Genomic DNA, 20,799 nt, shown 5'->3' on the forward strand with positions numbered 1-20,799 from the left:
CTCTCAGCCCTCTGGCACCACAGGACTCAGTAGTGTGGCACCATGCTGCTGGTCATAACTGCAGTTTGTTGCATCAAATCGTAGGGGTGAAAGAAAACTTTTTATCCTGAACAAATAAAACTTGGCACGTAATAGCAAATATGTTGAAATGTAGGCTTTTCACTGAAATTCAGGAAAAGCTTGACTAAGGAAACAGAGGGCAAGAGAGATGGATATGCAGCAATAGCAGGATGGAGCATGCAAGGGAGAGGATAGGGAAAGAATGGTGAAGAGGAATGCAGAAGAAACCAGAAAGAAAGAAGAGGTTCAGTTGTTTGCTTGTTTGTTTCAGAAAGCAGAAGTTGAAAAGATTTCATCTCTGAAGACTTTCCTGGTTATTTCTGTTTGATTGTCCCTGAGGTTTCGTTCCTTCTATGTGGGGGAGTAGGCAGGATCTGACTAAGTGGGGGGGAGCAGCTTGTGCTTTCAGTGCTATACTAATTCTGAGCTCATCTCAGTTGACGAGCCAAGTCCATAACATGAGCAGGAGCTGTGTGACAAGTTACCACCTTCCCCAAGCTCAGGGAGTCATTCTCCCCCTTCCCAGATCCTCCCCTTCCAGAGAGGACGTGGTCGTCTAGGAGACTCCAAGCTCTGGTGTGCAATTTTCAGGTATTCCAATTATGTGTGCACTGAATATTTTGTTCCAAACTGTTTATCAGTCAAAGGTCCCTATTTTAGAGAAAATAGGGTAATTTTAGAGTTCTCCAGCATAAAAAAACATGACCTGTCACTTCAGTAGTCCTTGGCTGTTCCTTAGCATCTCTCATCTAAAGACTTTAAAGTGCAGTTAGACCCTAATGAATCAAGACTCACGATTCCCCCAGAAGACAGGTTTGGTAGCTCACCCAATTTTGATGATGGGAAGATCAGGACACAGAGAGGAAGTGATTTGACCTCTAAGAGGAAAGCTCAGAACAAATCCAGACTCTGATCTGGTCACCAGCCACTTGGTTTTTTTGAAGCTGTTTTTTAGGTCAGCCTTGTGTGGTGGCATCGGTGAGGTCCTAGCAGGTATTTTGGATCAAATGTAAATGTTACCTTAACTAAGGAAAGCTTTTCTAATAAATGACAGTTCAAAGCAAGGCCTTATCTACTAGATTATCCTGTTTTCTTGCCTTTTCTTTCTAGGTCACATAATCTACAATTCACAATACAATATGTGCCACAAATTTATACTCGTATAAGGACTTGTCTGTCTGAACTCCCGTGTGCACGGAGGCCCTTCTGCACCCCAGCTGCTGTAGCAAACAGAGAGCACTCTCCAAGTGCCAGCAGCCAGGCTGATGGTGTGACCGCCAGCCACTGCGAGGCTGCTGGAATTCCGATGAGTTAATCTCATCACTTTATCATAGGGCACTTACAGAAATTACAGGAGCTGCGAGCAGCTCGCTGTGCTGGCAGCCGGCCCCAGGACCCATAAAAGAAATTGAGAGAACAAACAATAAAAAAAGTCAGAGAACTTTCTTACAAAGTTTTGGAGATGAGTTTTTCTTGGATGAATTCTGCCTGGATAATGCTGATAGTGCCTTCCCTGGTGACGTCCTGCAAACAGTTGGGTATTGCCCCCAGCTGTAGCTTTCAGTCTATCCAGTACAGGGTACATTTAGGGCTTGATAAAAAAAAAAGTCTGTTTAGCTTGGCAGCACTATCTTGTGTCTCTTATTGTCAGATCTTGTATGAAGAGAGCACACTGGGCTTCACCTGTAGCATTGACCCAGCAGGGCAGGCTGCAGGACATGGTTGCTGGTGCTTTCTTCCTTCAGACTGGGAACGGGGTATGTGTAAGGACATGCAAGCCTGTGTTCGATGTGAAGGCAATAAGACATGCTGAAAGGGATGCCCCACTGGTGCTAGGTGTATTTTTCTCACTTTTACATACCCACAAACCCTGTGGCTGCAGCACTGCATGGTGGCTGCTGTGTTGCCATATGGGAAGGGGAGCTGGCCCAGTGGCCACCCCCTTCTGGCTCTGATGTTTTAACAGTTGTGATCCCAGTACAAAATGCCTTTGAAAGCTGCATATTCAAATTATGCCTACATGGTACATATGATACCCAGTACTTACTCTGACTCTTTCAGTTGAGTTGTGATCTAAGCTACATAGACCATTTCCAGTACTTTGTCAGGGGGAGGCATGAAGAAGTTGAAGGATCTGCCTGACTCATTGTAGAGGGACCTTGAACTGCTGGAGAGGGCTGTCATTGCTTTCTGCTGCTGTTAGGGCTCTGTGCCCTTGGGTGTCTCTGTCTTAGGAGGTGAATTTTTGGCCTTGAAACCATAAAATATGAAATATTTTGCTCTCCAAAACCCTGGTGCTGGTTTTGGTGTGCAAGGTGAGCATTGAAACTAAGGCAAGACCTTCAAAAGTGAGATTACGGTGGAGTTTTGTTCCTGGTTTGTTCCTGCTCTATTCCTTCCTATGTGGGGCACAGCAAGTAGAGATCAGGGCCTCTGTATTCAGAAATCTGTAAGGCAGTGGAGCTCTGTGTCTAGAGCAGGAGTTTATTACCTTGAGATCATGCCTGAATCTCAATTTCCAGCTCTCTGAGAATCTTGGTACGTTGCTAGCTATTGAAATTCAGGTGCTGCACAATGACCAAATACAGTCTGAATGGAAGCAACTTGTGCAACATTCTTTTTTGTTGTTGTTGTTGTTGTTTTTGTTTGTTTTGTTTTGCGGACAAGCTGCATTTTGGGCACAAAGGAAGAACACTGGTGAGGAATGAGGTGGATGGCCTGGAGCTTAAAGTCAAGTTGCAGGTCTTGTGACAAGACCAGAGGGCAGGTCTGTAACTAGCAGGCAGATAATGTTTATGCTTTTAGGGGCTGAGTGCTTCTGAGGTTTCACCCAGCAAGGGCCAAGCACAATGAAATAAATAAAATGGTGCTTTCCTCCTTTTGAATCTGTGCTCTCTTTTAGCTCTGATTGTCAGTGGGCTTTCTGACTGCTTAGTTAGTCCCAAGATCTAGTCACCACCCCTAGAAACTGTATGCATACGTGCAGAGAAAAGAAGGGTCTTGGAACAAGAACACAGAAATCCACTGCATATTTAGGAACAAAAATCAAAGTGTCCCGTCCTGGTGTTACTGAACTGGGAGCTTCCCTTCTAATCTGGTGGTATAGAAAGTCCAGGCTATGTCCCCTCTCTGCTCTCACCTGTGCTCTTTCCTACAGCTGTGAGTGAACTCTTGACTCTCCGTTTCCTGTCTGAACCACCAAAGCAACCTTTCCATCCTTCTGAACTGATTGTAGATTTTAGAAATCCCTTTTGGAGCTGCCTGTTTTACCTAGTAGCCAGACTGCCTTGCATACATTATCGCTATCAATGCATCATTGTCGATGCCAGGTTTCTGGTCCTGCTCCACAGCAAAAACTGAATAGTCTTCTTCAGAAGCATCTTCACAATGAATGGCAGCTTGAAGACAACTGTTTCTGTTTGTTATCTTCCAGGGCTAAATAACTGCTGCTTTACATGTCATTCAGTGTACTATCCATTCCATCCTCATATCAGACCCCTGCTTCCATGTTTCAGTTATATGCTTGGCTTATTATAAAATACAACGTGAGCAGAAACAAATTCGGGATGCCTCTTTTCCTGTTTTGTCTTGGAGGTGATGTTGTGATCATAAATGAAAGGAAATGAGGAAAGAAATTATTTTCTCTACAAAGAAATGATAAGGACTACTAAAGTGAAACTGAAAAGATTTGCATAGATAGCTTGCATTTTACATCTTACCTATTTTTCTCAACAACTGCTTTCCTGCTACCTGCAGGATGTCACTGACAGGAGGAAGCAAAGGAGGAAATGCCACCTCCCAGCTCTGTGGTACCCAGAGCAAGGCAAAGAAGGCAGGTGACATCCACCTGGTAGAGGTGGAGTGAGACTTGCTCTAGCTCTCAGGGCTTCAGGGAACAGATTGTAAGTGATGCAGCATAAGATGTGATGATATGCTTTGAAAATATTGTGTGCCTGAAAGCCCAGCTTTGAGTCAGCCCCTTGGATGGGCAGGTTTCTCCCAGTACAAACAGCAGTGTTGCTTTTTTTCTAAAATGAGCTCTAATAAGTAGTGCTGGGCTCTCAAAGAGCCATCCATCACAAGCCAGCTGTGGTCTGTGTGTGTGTGTGCGCAAATGAGTGAGCAAACATAGAGACCAATGGTTATAGAAATATTGGGGCACTACAGCCTACCTCTGGGTCAGTGAGGAGAACATGGCTCCTGAGTGACCATATCTGTGTTTGATTGCAGGGAATATTGAATACAGCTGCCCAGCCACCAATGAATGTGAGATCACAAAACGGAGGCGCAAGTCCTGTCAAGCCTGTCGCTTCATGAAATGCCTCAAAGTGGGGATGCTGAAGGAAGGTAAGATGCAGTTGCTGTTTGTCCTGACCTGGAACTCTAGGCCTTGTAGAATCCCCTAGGGCAACTACACACTTGTGCTCTCTGGCTTTTCCAAGGTATCTCTATACAGGATTTTTAGAAGAGTCAGGATGGGCCACGACCAAGAAGGCAATCCAGAGAGGAGGGTGGTTCTAGTCAGCACACTAATGCTAGGATATTACTTTCAGCGTGATAGCAAATTCAACAGATAACTGGAAACAGGCTGTGCCAAACTGTTTCCCTTCCTGAAAGAACCCCAGGCTGGAGGATGTTGTTCTCCTTGTCCTCCAGGTCATTTTGCAGTATTAAGAAGGAAAGGTTCTTGCTTGATTATGACTGGGTTGGCTGGGCTTAGTAAGGGAAGGATGGAGTTAATGCAAAGCTATAGCACAGTGTGCTTGAAGGTCTGCCCACATTTCCACTCAGGAGACTTTCTGAAGATGTTGAGGAGCACAGGTTTGTCTGGGAGCTGTGGGTCGCCTGCCCTGCATGCTCAACCTGTTCAGCTTATTGATCTGTTCAGTGTTCTCTAAGCAGTGTTCAGCTTTTCTTGTGCTGCTTTTCCTCCCTTCCCCCCTGCCTTCCCAATCCTTGTCCATTCAAGGTGAACCACAGGGAATTCAGTGGCAATTAAACACATTCTTATGGATTGGCTTTAAAGCTTTGTTTCCTTTGGGTCCCTCAGGGAGAGGCACCGAGAGGAGGAGGGGCAGGAAGGAGAAGAGCTACTTGTAACCCTCTGCATTGCTGTACCTGGCAGAGAACAGTGCCCTCCGTTTGTCTAAAAGGAATAACAGCTAGCTGTGGTCTGCACAAGGCCAGTGTGCTGGAACCAAGATGCCAGCATGCAGTGTGCTTCCAGATCATACCATTTTAGCAGCCAGTGATGAATTGCACGATGTCACTTGAACGTGTATTGCTTTGCACTGGTGCTCTCTCATTTCTTGAGAGGCAAGTTGATGGCAGCCTGTATTGTTAAGAATGTAGATTAGATGTTAAACCCTGTCCTGTTCTTTGATGGATGTGCAGCTTCTGTGGTTAAATATCTTCCTGCTGGAGCACACCAGGTACCAAGGGAAGGAGATGCAGTCTTGTGTAGTCTATCCCTCCCTGGCAGGTTATCGAGTTGGGAAGATCTTGATCTTCTGCTGGGAGGGAGGCACCTGCTTTGGGATTTAGAGAGAAACCCCTTTAAAGCAGCTTTTCTGTGTGTGGTCATTCTGGGGAGCATTATATCCCCTCACTCACACACCAGTCCATGATAGTGATGTTGGCTTTAGTGGAAGAGCACACTGGGTATGAGAGCGCCTGCTCACAATAAGCTTGTAAAACAACCATAAAAATATGATGATGTGGCTCCAGTCACTCTGCAGAGCAGCAGAATGGATCCCGGCTTGCCAGCTGCCTGTGTCTGTACTGCCCTTCATCCAAGCAGTTGAGCCTCTCAGAGCTTGGCAGCTCTGAGTAGCAGGAGCCTGTGCTGGCCTGACTGCAGCCAGGGCAACCTCTGCTCCCAGTTCTAGGAGTGTAATACAGTCCAGAGCAGGGTCTGAACTGTGGCTTAGCCACCAAGTTGTGTGAAAACAGTTAACTCCTGCCAGACCAGCGATAGGCTGACAAACAATATATGTATATATATATATATATATATATATATATATATATATGTATATATTCACACCATGCTGTGTCTGAACTCCTGAACCCTGTGGGATACAACCCATTGTAAACTGAAATTTGACTCTTAAGGCTGCTTTTGTGCTGAAGTGTCTTTGGTTATTCATATAGGGATTTATCTGGCATCATTAAACCACTGGGGAAGGGTGGTTTGCTATTGATGTTAGTGTATCTGTGATCCTTCTCATAATATTTACAACTGTGGAATATACAGCATTTAAATTTATTGATAGCAGTGGGATGTAAGAACTCTCGACAATATCAAGGGAAGCAGAAGAGCCTATTTTAGCAATCTGTGAACGGGAATTTTTTATCCTAACACTGAGTGGTCAGCTGATGTAGGAAATGCTGCTTCTTTTCTCTCTCTCTTTTGCTCAGCTTTAGCAGCTGAGAAATAAGGGTCAGACTACTTTACAAAAGGGTTATAAGCACTGATTAGTTAACTTTCTGTGAAGCCTGGTTGAAGCAAAGTTATTAGTATACGGAATTTAATCAATAGACATCTTTGAAAGCAAAATCCAAAAAGGGATAAAAAATGGCGTCACAGTCTTTGGTCTCCACAGGGCCAGGAGTTTCAGGAAAGAACAAATCCATAATTGTTTGACTTGCTCAGAAATGCAGAATTGACAAGAGATTTTGGATTAGAAAAGGTTCGTTGGTTTTTTACATCTCTGATCTGTCATTCCGTTAGCTCATCCATCCCTGTATCCACCAGGGCAACAGTGTTCCCTATTACACATTTCTAGTAGTCTGACTGGTTTTTGAAATCCCTCGTATTTTGGCTTTCCCAGAGAACCTATCCTGCAGTCCCCATGTGCTCATTAGGATGTGTCTTGATCTTCAAGCTACATGCTATTTTTCCTTTCAGTATTTCCTGTTTTTCCTTGCCTTGGTTTACATCTCTCTTTTTCCTTGGGTCCATCCATGGCAGAAGGCTGCTAAGCCAGGTTCCTTCTCCTGTTTGATTGCCCAGAGTTTGGAGAAAAATGATCTTATAGCGAAATGAGAGATCTTGAAGCCAGTTTGTCTCTTGCTGCGTTTCCCTTTGAGATCTTTGGTACTGATCTGATAACTTACTGCAAGACATTTCTGGGAAATGAAACTGTCCTTCCTCTGAAGAAGAAAAATACGATATTCCATTCATGCCTAGTTCGGTGCTTTGTGATTTCTTCTTGGTAAGACAGGAAAGATTCTTCTGGTTATTGTCCTTACATGTGATCTACACACCTCTGTGCTCACTGAGCATGTGGTGCAGGCCTATTTTTCAAGCAGGTGGAACCAGTATTCAAAGATGTCAAAAAACAGGTAGCAATGACTTCAAGCCTCTACCTTACTCCTGAATGCTCAACTTGATACTGCAGAATCTCCTTGGAAATGCACACGTGAGGGTCACCAGGCACCTTCTTTCCTTTCCAATGGACCACAGGGAGCTGTACAGCCAACTGTGTCCCTTTAAGACCTGGGAGGCTGTCCCTAACACAGAGGTGCAGGTTGTTCGGGCAATGCCAAGTGAATGAGGATCAGGGCAGGAAGAGAGCCGATGGGACAATCAATAGTTGTCTCAGATATCCAGGCCACTTTCTTTAAGAGATCTCCGATCAATGCATTGCAGCGAGGGAACTGCACAGACACCAGAGCTCTGCTGTCTCAGGTTCTCCAGGAGTGACGCTGCAGGGCAGGCGAGACTCATTGGGGAGAGTGACTGGCAGAAAGCAATGCCTGCGGAGCCCAACAGACTCAGATGTGTCGGTCTGTCTAGCTGTCCGTCTCTCACTTTCCCTTCCATCTGGAGTGCGCCCTCAGAGAGCTCTAATTGCCCTCTCATTCCCAGACCTGGACAGGAGGCTGCTGGATTTGGAGTCTGCGATTCCAGCATACTCCAATCCAAGAGTCCCTGTAGAGAGGTTATATCCCTAGAAAACCTGTGCTCTGTTGAATGTGGCCTGGCTGAGGTATCTGCAGGCACAGATGAATGGGGCTTCTCTACAGCTTTGTCCAGCCGAAGCGCACACCTTCCTGTTCTGCAAAATCTGTCTGCAAACAGAAATGTTACCTGTAAGGATGCCTAGCCATTGAGGATGGCCTGTGGGGCTTCCAAGAAAGCGGGCAAAGACTGAAGGGGCCCTGGAGATGTATCCTGTGGCAGATGAGGTGCACCTTATTTCAGAAAATATTTACATCCAGGGTTTCCCAAATGCATTTCTTATAAGAATTCCCAAGATAGGAAAACTGCTTTGTTTAAGATACTGTGCCCCCCTCGGAATGTCTTTGAAGGCAAATTCTCCTCTGGCCTGGCCTCCTTGCTCTGAGGGTCACCCAGCAGCTTTTACTTATGTGGTGAGGGTGAAGTTTACATGCATAAGGAAGGTAAGGGAAAGAAGTCTGGATCTGGATGCAGAAAAGGGAGGCTCTTTAACAGCAAGAGGGAGTTTAGGCAATTAGCGAAGAAAGGTGGATGATTTACTTTGGCTACATGACTCTGTTTCTTCCCAGAAGTGTATCTGCTGTGATGTAGTAATCCCAGGTACAACCATTCATTTCCCAAGCTTTGCTCCTTGTCATACTAATGCACTTCAATAAGTAAGACTAGAGAACATGTTAAAATTCAACAGGACGTCCAAATTCCTTGTTACAAATCCCCCAAGCTCCCGAACTGTTATCTGTCTAATCTGATTTGTGATGTACTCATCACTAGAATGTGTGGATACTGACACTGCAGGGCCAAGGACTGAAATATGAATGAGAAGTGAAGAGAGAAGAGCCACAGAATTCATCCTGCTCATCTTCCCATTAGCTGTTCCCCTTTCTCACTTGTCTGCAGAGCCTTTGGCAATACCCTGCCTACTGCAGCTAGTAGAACTATTCTAACTCTGCTCTTTCCCTTATCAGATGGCCAGGGCTGTTACAAATGCTTTCCAAGGAAGTAAACCTATCAGTCCTGGGTAGGCCTGGCTCTGCGATTTTATAAATTGGGTGCCATTGTCCAGTACCTAAACAAGGGACTCCTGGCACTGGCAATCTCAAACTACTTCTACTTCATAACTTTGCCTTCATTGTTCACTAAAATCCAGATAACTGAATCAACAGTGGACCTTCTTTCAGCAATGGAGGGTGTTTCATTTCTCTTTTTAAGTGTCAGAATCTCTCAATGGAGCAAAGTGTTTCCAGCAACTGCTCCCTCCTGCCCCCATCCCTGCTTCCAAACCATGTGTTCTCGAAAAGATATTTGATTCTAGTGAGAGCTCAGCTGACATCCCCGCAATATGCTTGGGTTTTTGCTTTGTGCTTCCTGGGCAGGATGAGGGCTCCTCCGGGGATTCTGGGTAATTGGGTTAGTGGCCAGCTCATGTCAGGAAATTAAAAGGCAGCCCCGATCAGGTTGCTGCTGCATGGGATTTAATGGCTTTGTATTTATAAAGTATTTTGCCTCCGGCCGGTGCCAGAAATATCACTACTGGAGGCATCCAGATGAAAGAAAAGAAAGAGAAATTTTATTTTTCTTACTCTAAAATACCTTTGTGTTTAAAAATAGATGGGCAACCAATTTCTCTGTCCTTTGAAACAGAATTTCAGAGTGGCATCTTGATGTCTGTATCTTCTACATCCAGCCATTTTCCAAGAAATGAATTGAGCATTTGTAGAATGGCTAGAATTAGGCTAGGTGGTAGCACAACATAGAGTGCAGCCTTTGGTGGATGATGGTAAAGCTCCAAAATTGAGGCTTCTAATGGATGGGCCATCAGAAAGTGTACATTGGAATGACAGCACTTGGTATCTGTTTTCTGAACACCACACTGGACCCTCACAACACCTTCTGCCACATCCAGTGAATTATCAATCTGTCAAGGTTGGTTTTCTCCATTCATTTTGAACCATTAGTTTGCCCAGATGAGTTCGCACGTTTTTGTTGTATGTAACTGAACCTCTGTTCTATCAAACATGAAGTCCAGATTCTGTTGATGTACATCAGTGCAAATTCAGCGAGGGATTGCTTCTACAAAGGTTTGTGATATACTCTGTGTATTCCATCACTAGAAGTTGTGCTTAGTGCTCTTGTAACACATATAAAAAGAGGAAGCTGATAAAAACTGCAACTGTGCAAGGATTTTTAGATGCCAATCATCATGCAACAAATCTGTGCAGTGGGTGAGATCCTCTGAGCTGAGCAGGAGTAGGTTGGGCCTGGATGCTTGTCCCACTCCTCTATTGTAACTTAAGGCACGTACATTCAACAAGTGTCAGTAGACACTAGTTCTTAGTGTTGCAAACACCACTGCTGAGGTGGGAATTTCAGGAGACATTTTAAGTCTCCAAGGCACAAGTAGAGCTGTGCTGGGAGAGCTGGCTGAAGTGGCAGCATGCTGTGTTCTTAGGCCCAAGGAGCTTCCTCACCTCTGCAGAGTTTTGTCACAAGTGGGCCTCTCTCCATGTGCTGGTGGGGCCTCTCTGCTGTGTCATAAATCTAGAATTTGTTTCTCAGTCCATGCTCATGCTCCCTTGCCTGATCCAAAAGGCTTGTGTCCTCTATCTAAACATTTAAACAGTCTTCTCACAGATGTTCTCAGCGTGAAATAGAAAATTGAGCTAGAAAAAGCATTGGTTTGACCCTTCAGGGCATTTCTGATGTTCATCACATCTCCTCATGTAAGTGTCTGGAGGGTGATGTGAATGCAGATCTTCCTGCTTCTTTCTCTTGCTTCTCAGAGGAGCCCAGATGCACAAAAGAAAACTATCAAAGTCTAAAGTAAGGTAAGTGGAATCACACTCTGGGCTGTAAGTTCCCCTAGGCAGCAATCCCTTTTGGGGATTTGGTTCTGAGTATTATCTCTTGGAAAGTTGGTGGCACTGTGGCTTTGTTACCTCGTAGGTCCTTCTGTGAAAGTCATCCATGGTCCTTTCCTGGCAGACACATGCCTGTGTCTTCTTTCACAGTGCCCCTCAGCCCACTGCTGTGTGAGTATTGCTTTTGTAAGTGATAAAAGTCAATAAGTCTTTTGTCCTTCTTCAGACTGGTTAGAGGCCCATGAGGGGAAACAGTCCAAGCGTTTGCATGGACCACAAACAGAAGGTGAGGGTGTGGGGAACACTCCAGAATGGTAAAGAATGTACCGAGGTATTCTTTATTCCCTTTGCCCTTGAAGCCCTTCTTGATTCCTGGTTTTCCAGTGTGACTGGGGATTCAGCATGGGAAGGAAGCTGTACCTTTGAGAGATAGGCCAGGGATGCAGAGACACCTCAGCAGAGCTGGCAGCTGAGGAGGAAAAGGGTTCACAAGCTTTTGAATTACATCAGATCCTATATGCTTTGGACCAACCACCTGGGACATGCAGCTTATATGCATGTGACAGCTTGTGTCAGTGCTCCAGGGCACGTGACAGGCTCTGGAACCAAGCATATCACCAGTTGTTACAGGGCTAACCTGTCCCTTGCAGTTCAGGGACTGTTTAGCTAGACAAGCAGGAAAACAACTTTTCTACTCAACTAATACATTCCTGAAAATATCAGAGGGGGGATCAGATCCATCTCTCTGTGGGTTCTTGTAACACAGGAGAGGGATTATGATATAAACAGGACTTTTTCTCTTCCTGTGATAGAATCTACAAGTGACAAAAGAAAACGCAGTCAGGCTCCAGCCTTTCCACCTTCTCACTAAACACTTTTCTCCATAGTTTGTTTCTTTCCCCATCTCGGCACCCCTAACTTTTCATAGCTAGGTCATAGCTACACTGTTTCCTTGATAGGCATCCTCCCAGCTGTCTGCTCCCACTGCCACATCCCCTTGTCTCTCCTGGAATTCTGAGCAAAAAAGGAGAAAGAACACCTTGTGTACAGCACTTTTCCTTTTTTTCTTTGGTCTCAGCCCATGGCTGCCAGCTTTCTTGGGCACTGCCAGTCCCCGTGCTTTAGACTGCAGCTCTTGGGGACAGGGGTATCTGTGTCACCTGCAGAGCACCACCTCAGCTCAGACCCTGGGAGAGCAGCTAGGTTGCACTGATGCAGACTGTACCTCAAAGTATAGGTGGGCACTAAGCACAGGATCTGGCTGGTTTATAGAGTAAGCTGGGCAAAAGTAGTCCTGGAGACGCCGCTCCCCAGCAAGCACTTGCCCTCTCTTCCCTTCAGTTGTGTCCTTCTCAGGCTAGACACAAATTGTCCCGTGCATAAACCCTGTAGCTTGGCTTCTGCGTTAGCTCTTTTGGCAAGATGGATCTTTCTGTTCCTATCAATTCATGAGCATGTGATAGGACTCGATGGAAAGTGAGGTGAGGCTAGTAATTTGACACGACAGCTGATATTGGGCCTAGACTGCATTTCCCAATGGCCTGAGCTTAGCTTCACAGTGCTTTTAAGATTATTTTTAGTTCCCAGAAAATAAAAGAGAAACTAAACCTGACTCTGTATGCTGTTGCCTCTGCATACTCTGCTATTTTTGCTTCCGACAGACTGGGCCTAGGTCCAGCTTTTAAAAAAAGATGGAATTATTTTACTTCCATTAAGAAAAAAAATCCGAAGTCTGATGTTATCAAGTCAGCATGAAGACATCTGATCCCAAAGTTGTCGGGCAGACATCTCTCTGAGGGGCATGTCACAGAAATGCAGGGAGCTTGAACAGATCAGCGGATCAGCTCTCCCACTGCAGAGGCTTGGTGCTGGCACAGACCTCTCCGCATCAGCACTTGGAACACGAGTGGCACCCACAGGACACTTCGAAAACTGACAGTCCTGCCCCGGGCAGGATGCTGAGCCGACAAGTTCTGCACGAGCCCGGGACTTGCCCCTCTCCTTGCTTGGTGCTGGGGAGCTGAGAGCATGCTTCTAGTGAGTGGGGGCTCAATGCCAGTGGCGGACGAGGGGCCCAGCTTTGCACCTGGGCTGCTGTGCAGAGTGCCTCAAAAGGTAACAAAATTCAACATATGGCACTTCCTGGCAGCATAGGGAACGGGAGGAGAGGGGATGCTTCCAGCACATATAGCCTTCATTTCTGAAGAAGCAGTTTCCAGGAAGGTAGGTCAGCACAGAGTGATACTTCCCAAACTTTGCTCTGTACTGTAGCACCTCACATCCTAAATGTGAATCCTCCCATCCTGTCTGCTCTAGCTGACCCTCTTTGCTGACGCTTGTGATCCAGGAGTGCCTGTCATGGTGATGGCTTTGTAAGATGAGTGCTTTCTTTCCTGGGAGCTGGACAGATGTGATCCATGAGAAAAATCAGTCTGTGCAGGAGCTGGAAGTCAGCTGCTTTCTCTTGGTGTTGTCCTGTCAGGCTGTGGTATCAAACCCTATGTGAGAGCCTTCTGACCAGCTGTATGTCAGAAGTGACTGCTGCACTTCGCAGTTAAAGCGCAGGTGGCTGCAGGCTTGGTGTGAACTCTGCACTTGGGATTACAGTGTACAAAGCACTCAGCCTTGCTCCAGCCCTGCCCCTCTCATCTCTCTTCTGCCCTCTCGCTTTCATTCATTCAGTTTACATCCTGCTCTGTTTCTTCTCCACTTGATGCCTTCTTTCTTGCTCTGAGCTCATGCACTGCAACTCCCCACCCCGTTTTAACAACCCATAGGTTTCCCCTAGCGGAGCTGCATTGTAACCACCCTCCCTATCTTAAAATCAATCAGTGAACAAACCAGAGCAGAACAGCAGACATTAACAAGTCACGCTGCTTAGTATGAGATCTTGAATTTTGGCCATGCCCTTTCCTGCCATCTAACTATGACCCCTTATGCTGTCAGCTCTTTAGGAAAGGGCTTTTGTCAGAGTGCTCACTTCTGGACTGTCACAGTCAGGGACTCAGCTTGAGATGCCTTTGTTTGCTGTTGTCCTCAGCAGCTGGAGCTGCTGATGACAGGGTAGGGTAGTGGCTCTGCAAATGCTGATTGAAAACATTTGCCTCAAGGAGTTTCATGTAGGATAGGGAACAACAAGAGGACAAAAGCTTGTTCAAAATAAACAATCTAAAGACCTTGGGCGAACAGACCTCTATCTGCCTAGTGAGGGAAGGAGGGATGGAAGGTAAATCTCCCTGCGTCTCTCTTATCTTTTTTTTTTTTAATGCACTTAAGTCGTTTGTGTCCTTATAATCTGATTGAGGGTCCCTAATACTGCTGCAACCTGTGCAGCCATCCCTCTGCTGGGCACTGGAGATGCGTGCTTCTCCTTGGGAGAAGGAACAGAAAGCTCCTTCCCTCATTTTCTCCCAACTCTGTCCTCCCTCCGTACTGCTTAGCAAAGTGTACAACAAAAGCTTGTGGAGAGCTGTTTGCTGGACTGAGAATGGTGTCCCCCATTCCAGTGACATCCTGCCTACCTCTTGGCATGAGGGAATGGGCCTTCCTGTGACCTTTCTTCTATGAGCATCCTAGGAAGCTGTGATTCAGGAGTGAAGTCCTGTAACCTTTTCCAGATTCCTCCATAACCTTCAAACAGAATTATTCCTGACCCTTTAAATTTTCATAGCTGTTTACTCGGTTTCCTGGTACTTCCTGAAATCTATTTCTCCCTTTTCCTCCTGGCTGTAGGTAGGTGTCAGTCATTCAGCAAAGCATAGTAGCATAGGAGTCTTTTTTTCTTATGAAACCAGGGAACATGTACAGAAGGAAAGAATCACAGCAGAAGTGACAGCATCCTACTTCATCCAGGACTTTATTAGTGCTGTTCCTCCAGGATCTCCCAGGATAAACTTAAGTTTGGGATTCCCCATCTGCCCTTTCTAAAAATCACTCATTGGAACCTTAATAAGCTCCCAGGATGACATTTTGCCCACAGGCTACCTGCTGCAAGGAACAGAGATAAAAGAAGCGGTGGGCAGATTTTCAGAAAATCTGCTGTGTAATGGAGGAGAAAAGTAGTAGTTACTCTTAGGGCCATCAGTAAGCTCTCTATACAGTCAGAAATAGAAAATGCAGGAGAAGGAAAGGCTTGATCTGAATTCATGCATTCTATTTCATGTCATTCTGCCCATCTTCCAATGCCTGTCCTCCTCCCAGAGCACAGTCCTGCAGCAGCAGTTCCTTTGGTCTCAAGAACTCCAGGCCTCCTGTCTTCCTGCTTCCTCTGCTTAATGGCAGCAGCTCGTCTCTTAAAAGGAAGCAGCTATGTAGCCTTACCAACAGCATGCCCCAGCACACCGAGGCTTAAAGGCAATACACCTGCACGTGGTGTTGCTCCTGCTGGAAATCTCAGCAGTACTGCTGTGTAGCTAAGTGCCATTGGCCTTGCTGGCAATGGTTCTTCTTGCTGTTGCAAGGCTGTTGGTGCTAGTTTGCCAGTCGATCTGGTTTGGGTGCTCCGGTTGTGGCATCAGGATTGAGGTGTTGTGGCAAGTAATAATTTCACATAATAATTTCACATGGTGTCAGTGGGATCAGTGTGAGCACATTGCAAGCTTTCCTTTTTCCATGACCCAGTAAGCAAATGGGGCACTGGTTTGAGACATACAGTGTGACAGATGTGTCTCCTTCTGGGGTTGAATATACGTCAGCAGGCTGCAGGTTTTTCAGATGTACAAGTTGTTCAAAAAGCACCGGTTTGGAGTGTTTGCTTTTAGATGTTTGTGTTTATGCAGTAAATTGATTGCAAAATATTAATGGTTCAGTGTGATTAGTAAGTGTATCACATAATTGGTTCCTGTGATCAGACTAGATAAACTCATCAGCATTTATACGCTTGTACTGTGTAGATTCAAAGATGTATTCTACTTGATTGCCCCTACTTTTATCACGAGAGGACTTTTTTGCAGTAGCTGTTTCCTCCAGCAGAACTGAGCTGCCCCAGTTTCTCAGGAACTGACTGCCAGTGGCAGTATGGCTGCCAGAAGTAGCTGACAATTGGTCAGATATCTGCGGCTTCTTTCATGATTAGTTTTTAATGCCGTGTCTCGTCCCGATGCCGTTCAAGATAACAGAAGTTCAATGGTAGTTCCTGTTTAGTCGGTTATCGATGCTGCTGTAGTTTTTTGTGTGGGATCAGTCTCTGGGAACCGTTTTCACTGTACTATTTGCAGTTTGGTTCTCTGTATTTTCAAAGAGCGACAGCAAATTCTTCAGTGTGTCCCTATTTCAGATTTATCATTGCTATATTGTAGGAGAGGTTGTTTCTATTTATTTCAGTTCTACTTTTATTATGGCTCCTTACTTGATCAAATCTGAAACATTTCTGTTGAATTCATGGTTCATAATTTATTTGCTATAGATCACTTTTTTCAAACATAAGTAGAGAGAGGTCACAGAATATTTAACTCCTCAATTTTAAGAACAATCTAAAACCTTATTTTTATAACTACAGGTTTGAATGACATTTAACGCTTTATTTTTAAAAGCAAGATCATCCAGAGGACATTGAGCTCTGAAACTTTTCATTTGTCCATCACATTAGTGGCGATTCAAGAGTTTGAATGGGTTAATTTTTGTCTTCATTAACGTCTTGAAAGAAAATAAAGCTCCCAGCAGTAGTATGACAGCTAGAGGCAGCTTACCTATTATTATTGGGATCTGAGTTCAGCTGAGATCTCATATGATTAGGAGAGTGTGGAGAACAGCAGAATTTTTACATCTGAACATCAAGATGGTGGCTATAAGGAATCATGTGAATATATCCTGTTTTAACTGCAGGTGTTCGTCTGGATCGAGTCCGTGGAGGCCGCCAGAAATACAAGAGAAGACTGGATTCTGAGAGTAGCACTTATTTGAGCTTACAGATCCCTCCCCCAGCTAAAAAGCCACGTATGTATCAGTCTTTGAATTGTGGTCCTCTGAGCAACCACTTTAGTTGGCTCAAAATGTTCAGTGGAGCAGTTATCAATTCTGGTTTCCATGAGTCACCAGCACTTTTTCTTGTGATCACAGTGCATAAGTATACTTGCTACATCTAAGGTATAGCCTGAGTGCAATATATATTGTATCTAGAATATAGACCAGAAATTTCCTAGGAGATTATAAAAATTCATTTAGTGATTTTGCTGAACTTTTCCACCATCCAAACTACCCTAACAAAATTGGTCCTGTGCTGATTTCTCTCTTCCATATGGCCAATAATTCCCTAAACTTTTCCAGGTCCTATCAATTGATTATTCATGCTTCCTCTTATCCCTGTTGGATCTACCTGAAATAGTGATTGACAGCCTTACAGTAGCTTGCTGCTTTTGTCATCCCTGTATGGAGCTGGTTTGGCACAGACAGATCACTATAGCATATAAGGTTGTGGTGTACTGTCCTCTTGTGACCTATACAATTTCTGAGGTCCCATAGCCTCTATAACCAGTAGCAAGGCCCTTCTAGAGAGGGCTGTTATGACACCTTATGTCATGAGAGATAAAACAACAACTTCTCCTTTGAAATGTGCAGTGACTAAGATCGTCTCCCACTTGCTGGTGGCAGAGCCAGAGAAGATTTATGCCATGCCTGATCCAACCATGCCGGAGAGTGACATCAAAGCCCTGACAACCCTCTGTGACCTGGCAGACAGGGAATTGGTGGTGATCATTGGCTGGGCGAAACACATCCCAGGTAAATGGGAAATTACAGGGCTTAAGCTTGGACAGCAAAGGGAGCTATTATTTATAACTGTGCTTATCAGTTTGTCTTTAAGCAGGATTTTTACATATAGTGATGGATGGAAGTCACTGATACAGAAAACTGCTTATGGCAGGCCTTCATTGGAAATGAACTCCAAATAACCCCTGCAGGTGCATGAGTTCATTGTATGTGTGTGCGTCCTGGCATTATGCAGTAGGCTTTGAGGTGCTACAACAAAGTCCCCGGTGACACCAGCATTGAGTGTCACAAAGAACAGCCACTTGGGGAACAGCCCTTAGGATGGTGGACTTGTAGTGATCTTGGACTATATTACTATGGCCTAGGTCTGCTGTGTTTATAGATGAAATAGATGTTATGATAGTGACTGGACTTCACTGCTAACGACAAGGCAGGTGCCCACTCTGTCTGTAGTGGGCACTCTTGTGCAGACTTAGGAAAGCTTTTATCTTACTGGATTAATCACAGAGCAAGTCCCATTGGAATGGAGGACATACTCAGTATTGTCAATCTCTGGTCTTCTGTGCTGAAAAATAATGAGGACAATGTATTGGCAATGTGACTGGCCTCTGAAGGCTTACTGCCTGTATCCAACTGAGTGTGCCTGTGCAACTAAGTGAGAGAGCTACAGCATCTCACGTGCAGGTAGGATGGACCCAGGCTGAAGGAGCAGACATGATCCTCAAGAAGGCTCTGGGACATAGATTCAGACTAATGCCCCTTCCTTCTCTGTTGTTACTCCTTCACAAACATCCTCTCAAAAAAAATAGATTGGATTTGGATGTGGGGAAGATTGGACAGGGAATTTGGAGAATGTCCTTGAGGTTTACATGGCTGCTTTCCAGAGGACTGCTTCAAACAGATGCTCACTATGAACAGCTCAGTACTACTTTCTCCTGCCTTCCACCCTGCGTAGTTGGGAGAATATCTGAGGTCAACCACAGAATCACAGGATTTAACCAGTACTTGCTCGTTGCCTGCATCTTCCACTGCATAGACTTGTGTTATGTTGCTTAGCTTCAAAGCTTTAAGTTCTTCCTTGTTTTGTGAGGCATCTTAGCATGAGTGAGCAAAGAGTTTATTTCTCTTATGCATACTGCTTTTCTTTGTCACTCCTCTTGTGACTTTTTGGTGGCCGTTCTTCTTTTCTCAGTGGGAGCATTTCTCTTGTGACTCAAGGGTTAGTGACTTCGTAGGCTGTATGAAATACAGAATGTTATGTGGTGGGACTATAAAGTCTGGATAAACTTTATGAGGACAGTGTTTCTGAGTAGAGGTTAATCCCAGTGGTGCCCTTCTTACATGAGATCTGTAGGATCTGCAAGGATTACATCCATCACTAGCACTGGAATCCTTCTGGGGCTGATTCATCACAAATGGGGTTACAGTGGTGATTAGGGAACTCAGCCTGGATTGTTCTACTAACCCAGAACTTAGGGTGTTAACAGGAGTGGTTTTCATGCAATGCAATTATCTGCTTGGCTGTCCAGTAAGGTGCTGCTGTCTGTTCTGCTAACCTTGTCCACTCCTATTTGCCCAGGGTGTCCTGCTTTAGTTCCCTTGCTTGCAGTGTGGGATGCTCAGCGCTGAGTTCTTACAAGGTTTTTCAGTTTGCTATGGCGATTATCCCAGAACAGGTGTGTAGTAATGAGATGGCTCCTGCACTACGAAAAGGGATCTTCCACTCCATTGTAAAAGGCAGGACAAACCTGTCATCACCTCACCTTTCCTTTCCTATCAAAGATTTTGCAGCGTGATAACAGCCATCAGCCTCATACAGTTCAAAGCAGCAGTACCATAACAGGACTGTGTATACAAGAGAGAGTTCAGGGACTGTTACACAAGGGAGCTGTAAATGTTCATAGAAACATTTACAAAAGGGAATAAAAAAACATGTACAAAACATACTGCATTAGGCAGCAAGGGGGCAGAACAGGGCAGGGCCAGGAGGCTGCCAGGAGTCTGGATTATACATGCCCTGTATTTCTGCCTTCCAGAGATTTTTAGAATACCAGAACTTTGCTTCCTGTGTGCATAAACTCTTTGACATAGTCAGCATGGAGAAAGGAACAGAAGTCACATCATGTCTGCCTTGTTTTCCACTTGTTTTCACAGTGGAATTAGTAAAGAATTGTGTGGTGTTAGTCTTACCAACCCTTCAGGATCCCAGATGTTGGTACAAACTTCTGCCTCATGCTGCTAGCAAATAAAATCAAAGCTAAAGTCCTATGATAACAGGAAAGCATGATTTAATGGTGTTCAGCAAATATCTTTAGCTCAGCAGTCTTATTAGCTATTAGCTCAAAAGCCAGACTTAGTGTGGAGTTGTACCCTTCTGAGTGAGGCCCCCCCCCTTGTGCTAATTGTCTTTGAACATCTACCATTTCTGCATGCCTTGATGCAGGGAGACAGGACTTCTCTCAAGAGGTGACGGCAAAGGCTCTCCCAGGGTAGCTGTTGTGCTTTTCTCGCTAGGAAGACGATAGTACTAGCATGGAATGAAATATGGCAAGTGGAGTGACAGCAGCTGTGTCTGGAGTGGCCTCAGATCCTATAATTACATCTCCCTTTATTACCTCTGCTAATGGCCCTCCAGAATGACAGAAATGATAATAAATTAACAGATTATGAACTCCACTTGCCACAAATTATGTGACTTTTTTTTTTTTTTTTAAATTCTGGGAGCTCCCACTGCCATATCACTGAGGGGAAAAAAAAAGCCACAAAAATAATGATTAAAAAAAAAAAAAAGAATGTCACATCAGCTATTGCAAATAAAGCAGCTTTTCTCTACCTGCACCTGGGAAGAAGGGAAATGCTCATGCAGCTCTGTGCTGATCACAGAGCCTATGCAGTCCTGAGATACTTCTTTGGAGCCTCCCGCTGCCAGTGGAGTAGTCAGCACCTTTCAGAATAAGGCCTGCAGCAAGAAACAGATTAGTAAGGGCACTTTCTGGAGGCTGTGCTATCAAACAACTCAGGAATGCACAGGACTGGATTGCTAGCAATTCCTGAGAGCTATGATCTGGTGATGCACTTGAATTTCACAACTGGATGTTCTCCAGTGTTACAAACCTATAACAGCAAGCCTCTGATTTTGGCCAAATGAAATTAGCTTTTATCACTCCAGATCCCAACATTCATATATGGGAAACTCTATGTTGTCTGATC

At 44.9% G+C, this 20,799-nt stretch overlaps 2 protein-coding genes across 16 annotated transcripts in view; one reads left to right on the forward strand and one right to left on the reverse strand.

The window, feature by feature from the left end:
• Positions 1-20,799, forward strand: part of ESRRB (estrogen related receptor beta) — a 140,811-nt gene that overhangs the window by 106,591 nt on the left and 13,421 nt on the right. For all 3 annotated transcript variants that reach the window (XM_085225364.1, XM_085225365.1, XM_085225363.1), the window contains 3 exons: positions 4,291-4,407; positions 16,708-16,818; positions 17,440-17,601. In XM_085225364.1, the coding sequence (XP_085081490.1) occupies positions 4,291-4,407; positions 16,708-16,818; positions 17,440-17,601 (390 nt within the window). The remainder of the gene's footprint in view (positions 1-4,290; positions 4,408-16,707; positions 16,819-17,439; positions 17,602-20,799) is intronic.
• Positions 1-20,799, reverse strand: part of LOC146544324 (uncharacterized) — a 175,328-nt gene that overhangs the window by 39,280 nt on the left and 115,249 nt on the right. For 3 of the 13 annotated variants that reach the window (XM_085225376.1, XM_085225372.1, XM_085225377.1), the window contains exon 7: positions 20,423-20,548. The exons of 4 other annotated variants lie outside the window; for them this stretch is intronic. In XM_085225376.1, coding sequence (XP_085081502.1) covers positions 20,527-20,548 — 22 coding nt within the window. In that variant the 3' untranslated portion in view covers positions 20,423-20,526. Of the gene's footprint in view, positions 1-1,510; positions 20,549-20,799 lie in introns of all 13 variants that reach the window. 6 more of the 13 variants (XR_014883665.1, XM_085225371.1, XM_085225374.1 and 3 more) reach the window with 5 other exon arrangements.

This window comes from Meleagris gallopavo, chromosome 5, assembly GCF_905368555.1.
Source record: "Meleagris gallopavo chromosome 5, MGAL_WU_HG_1.1, whole genome shotgun sequence".
NCBI lineage: Eukaryota > Metazoa > Chordata > Aves > Galliformes > Phasianidae > Meleagris > Meleagris gallopavo.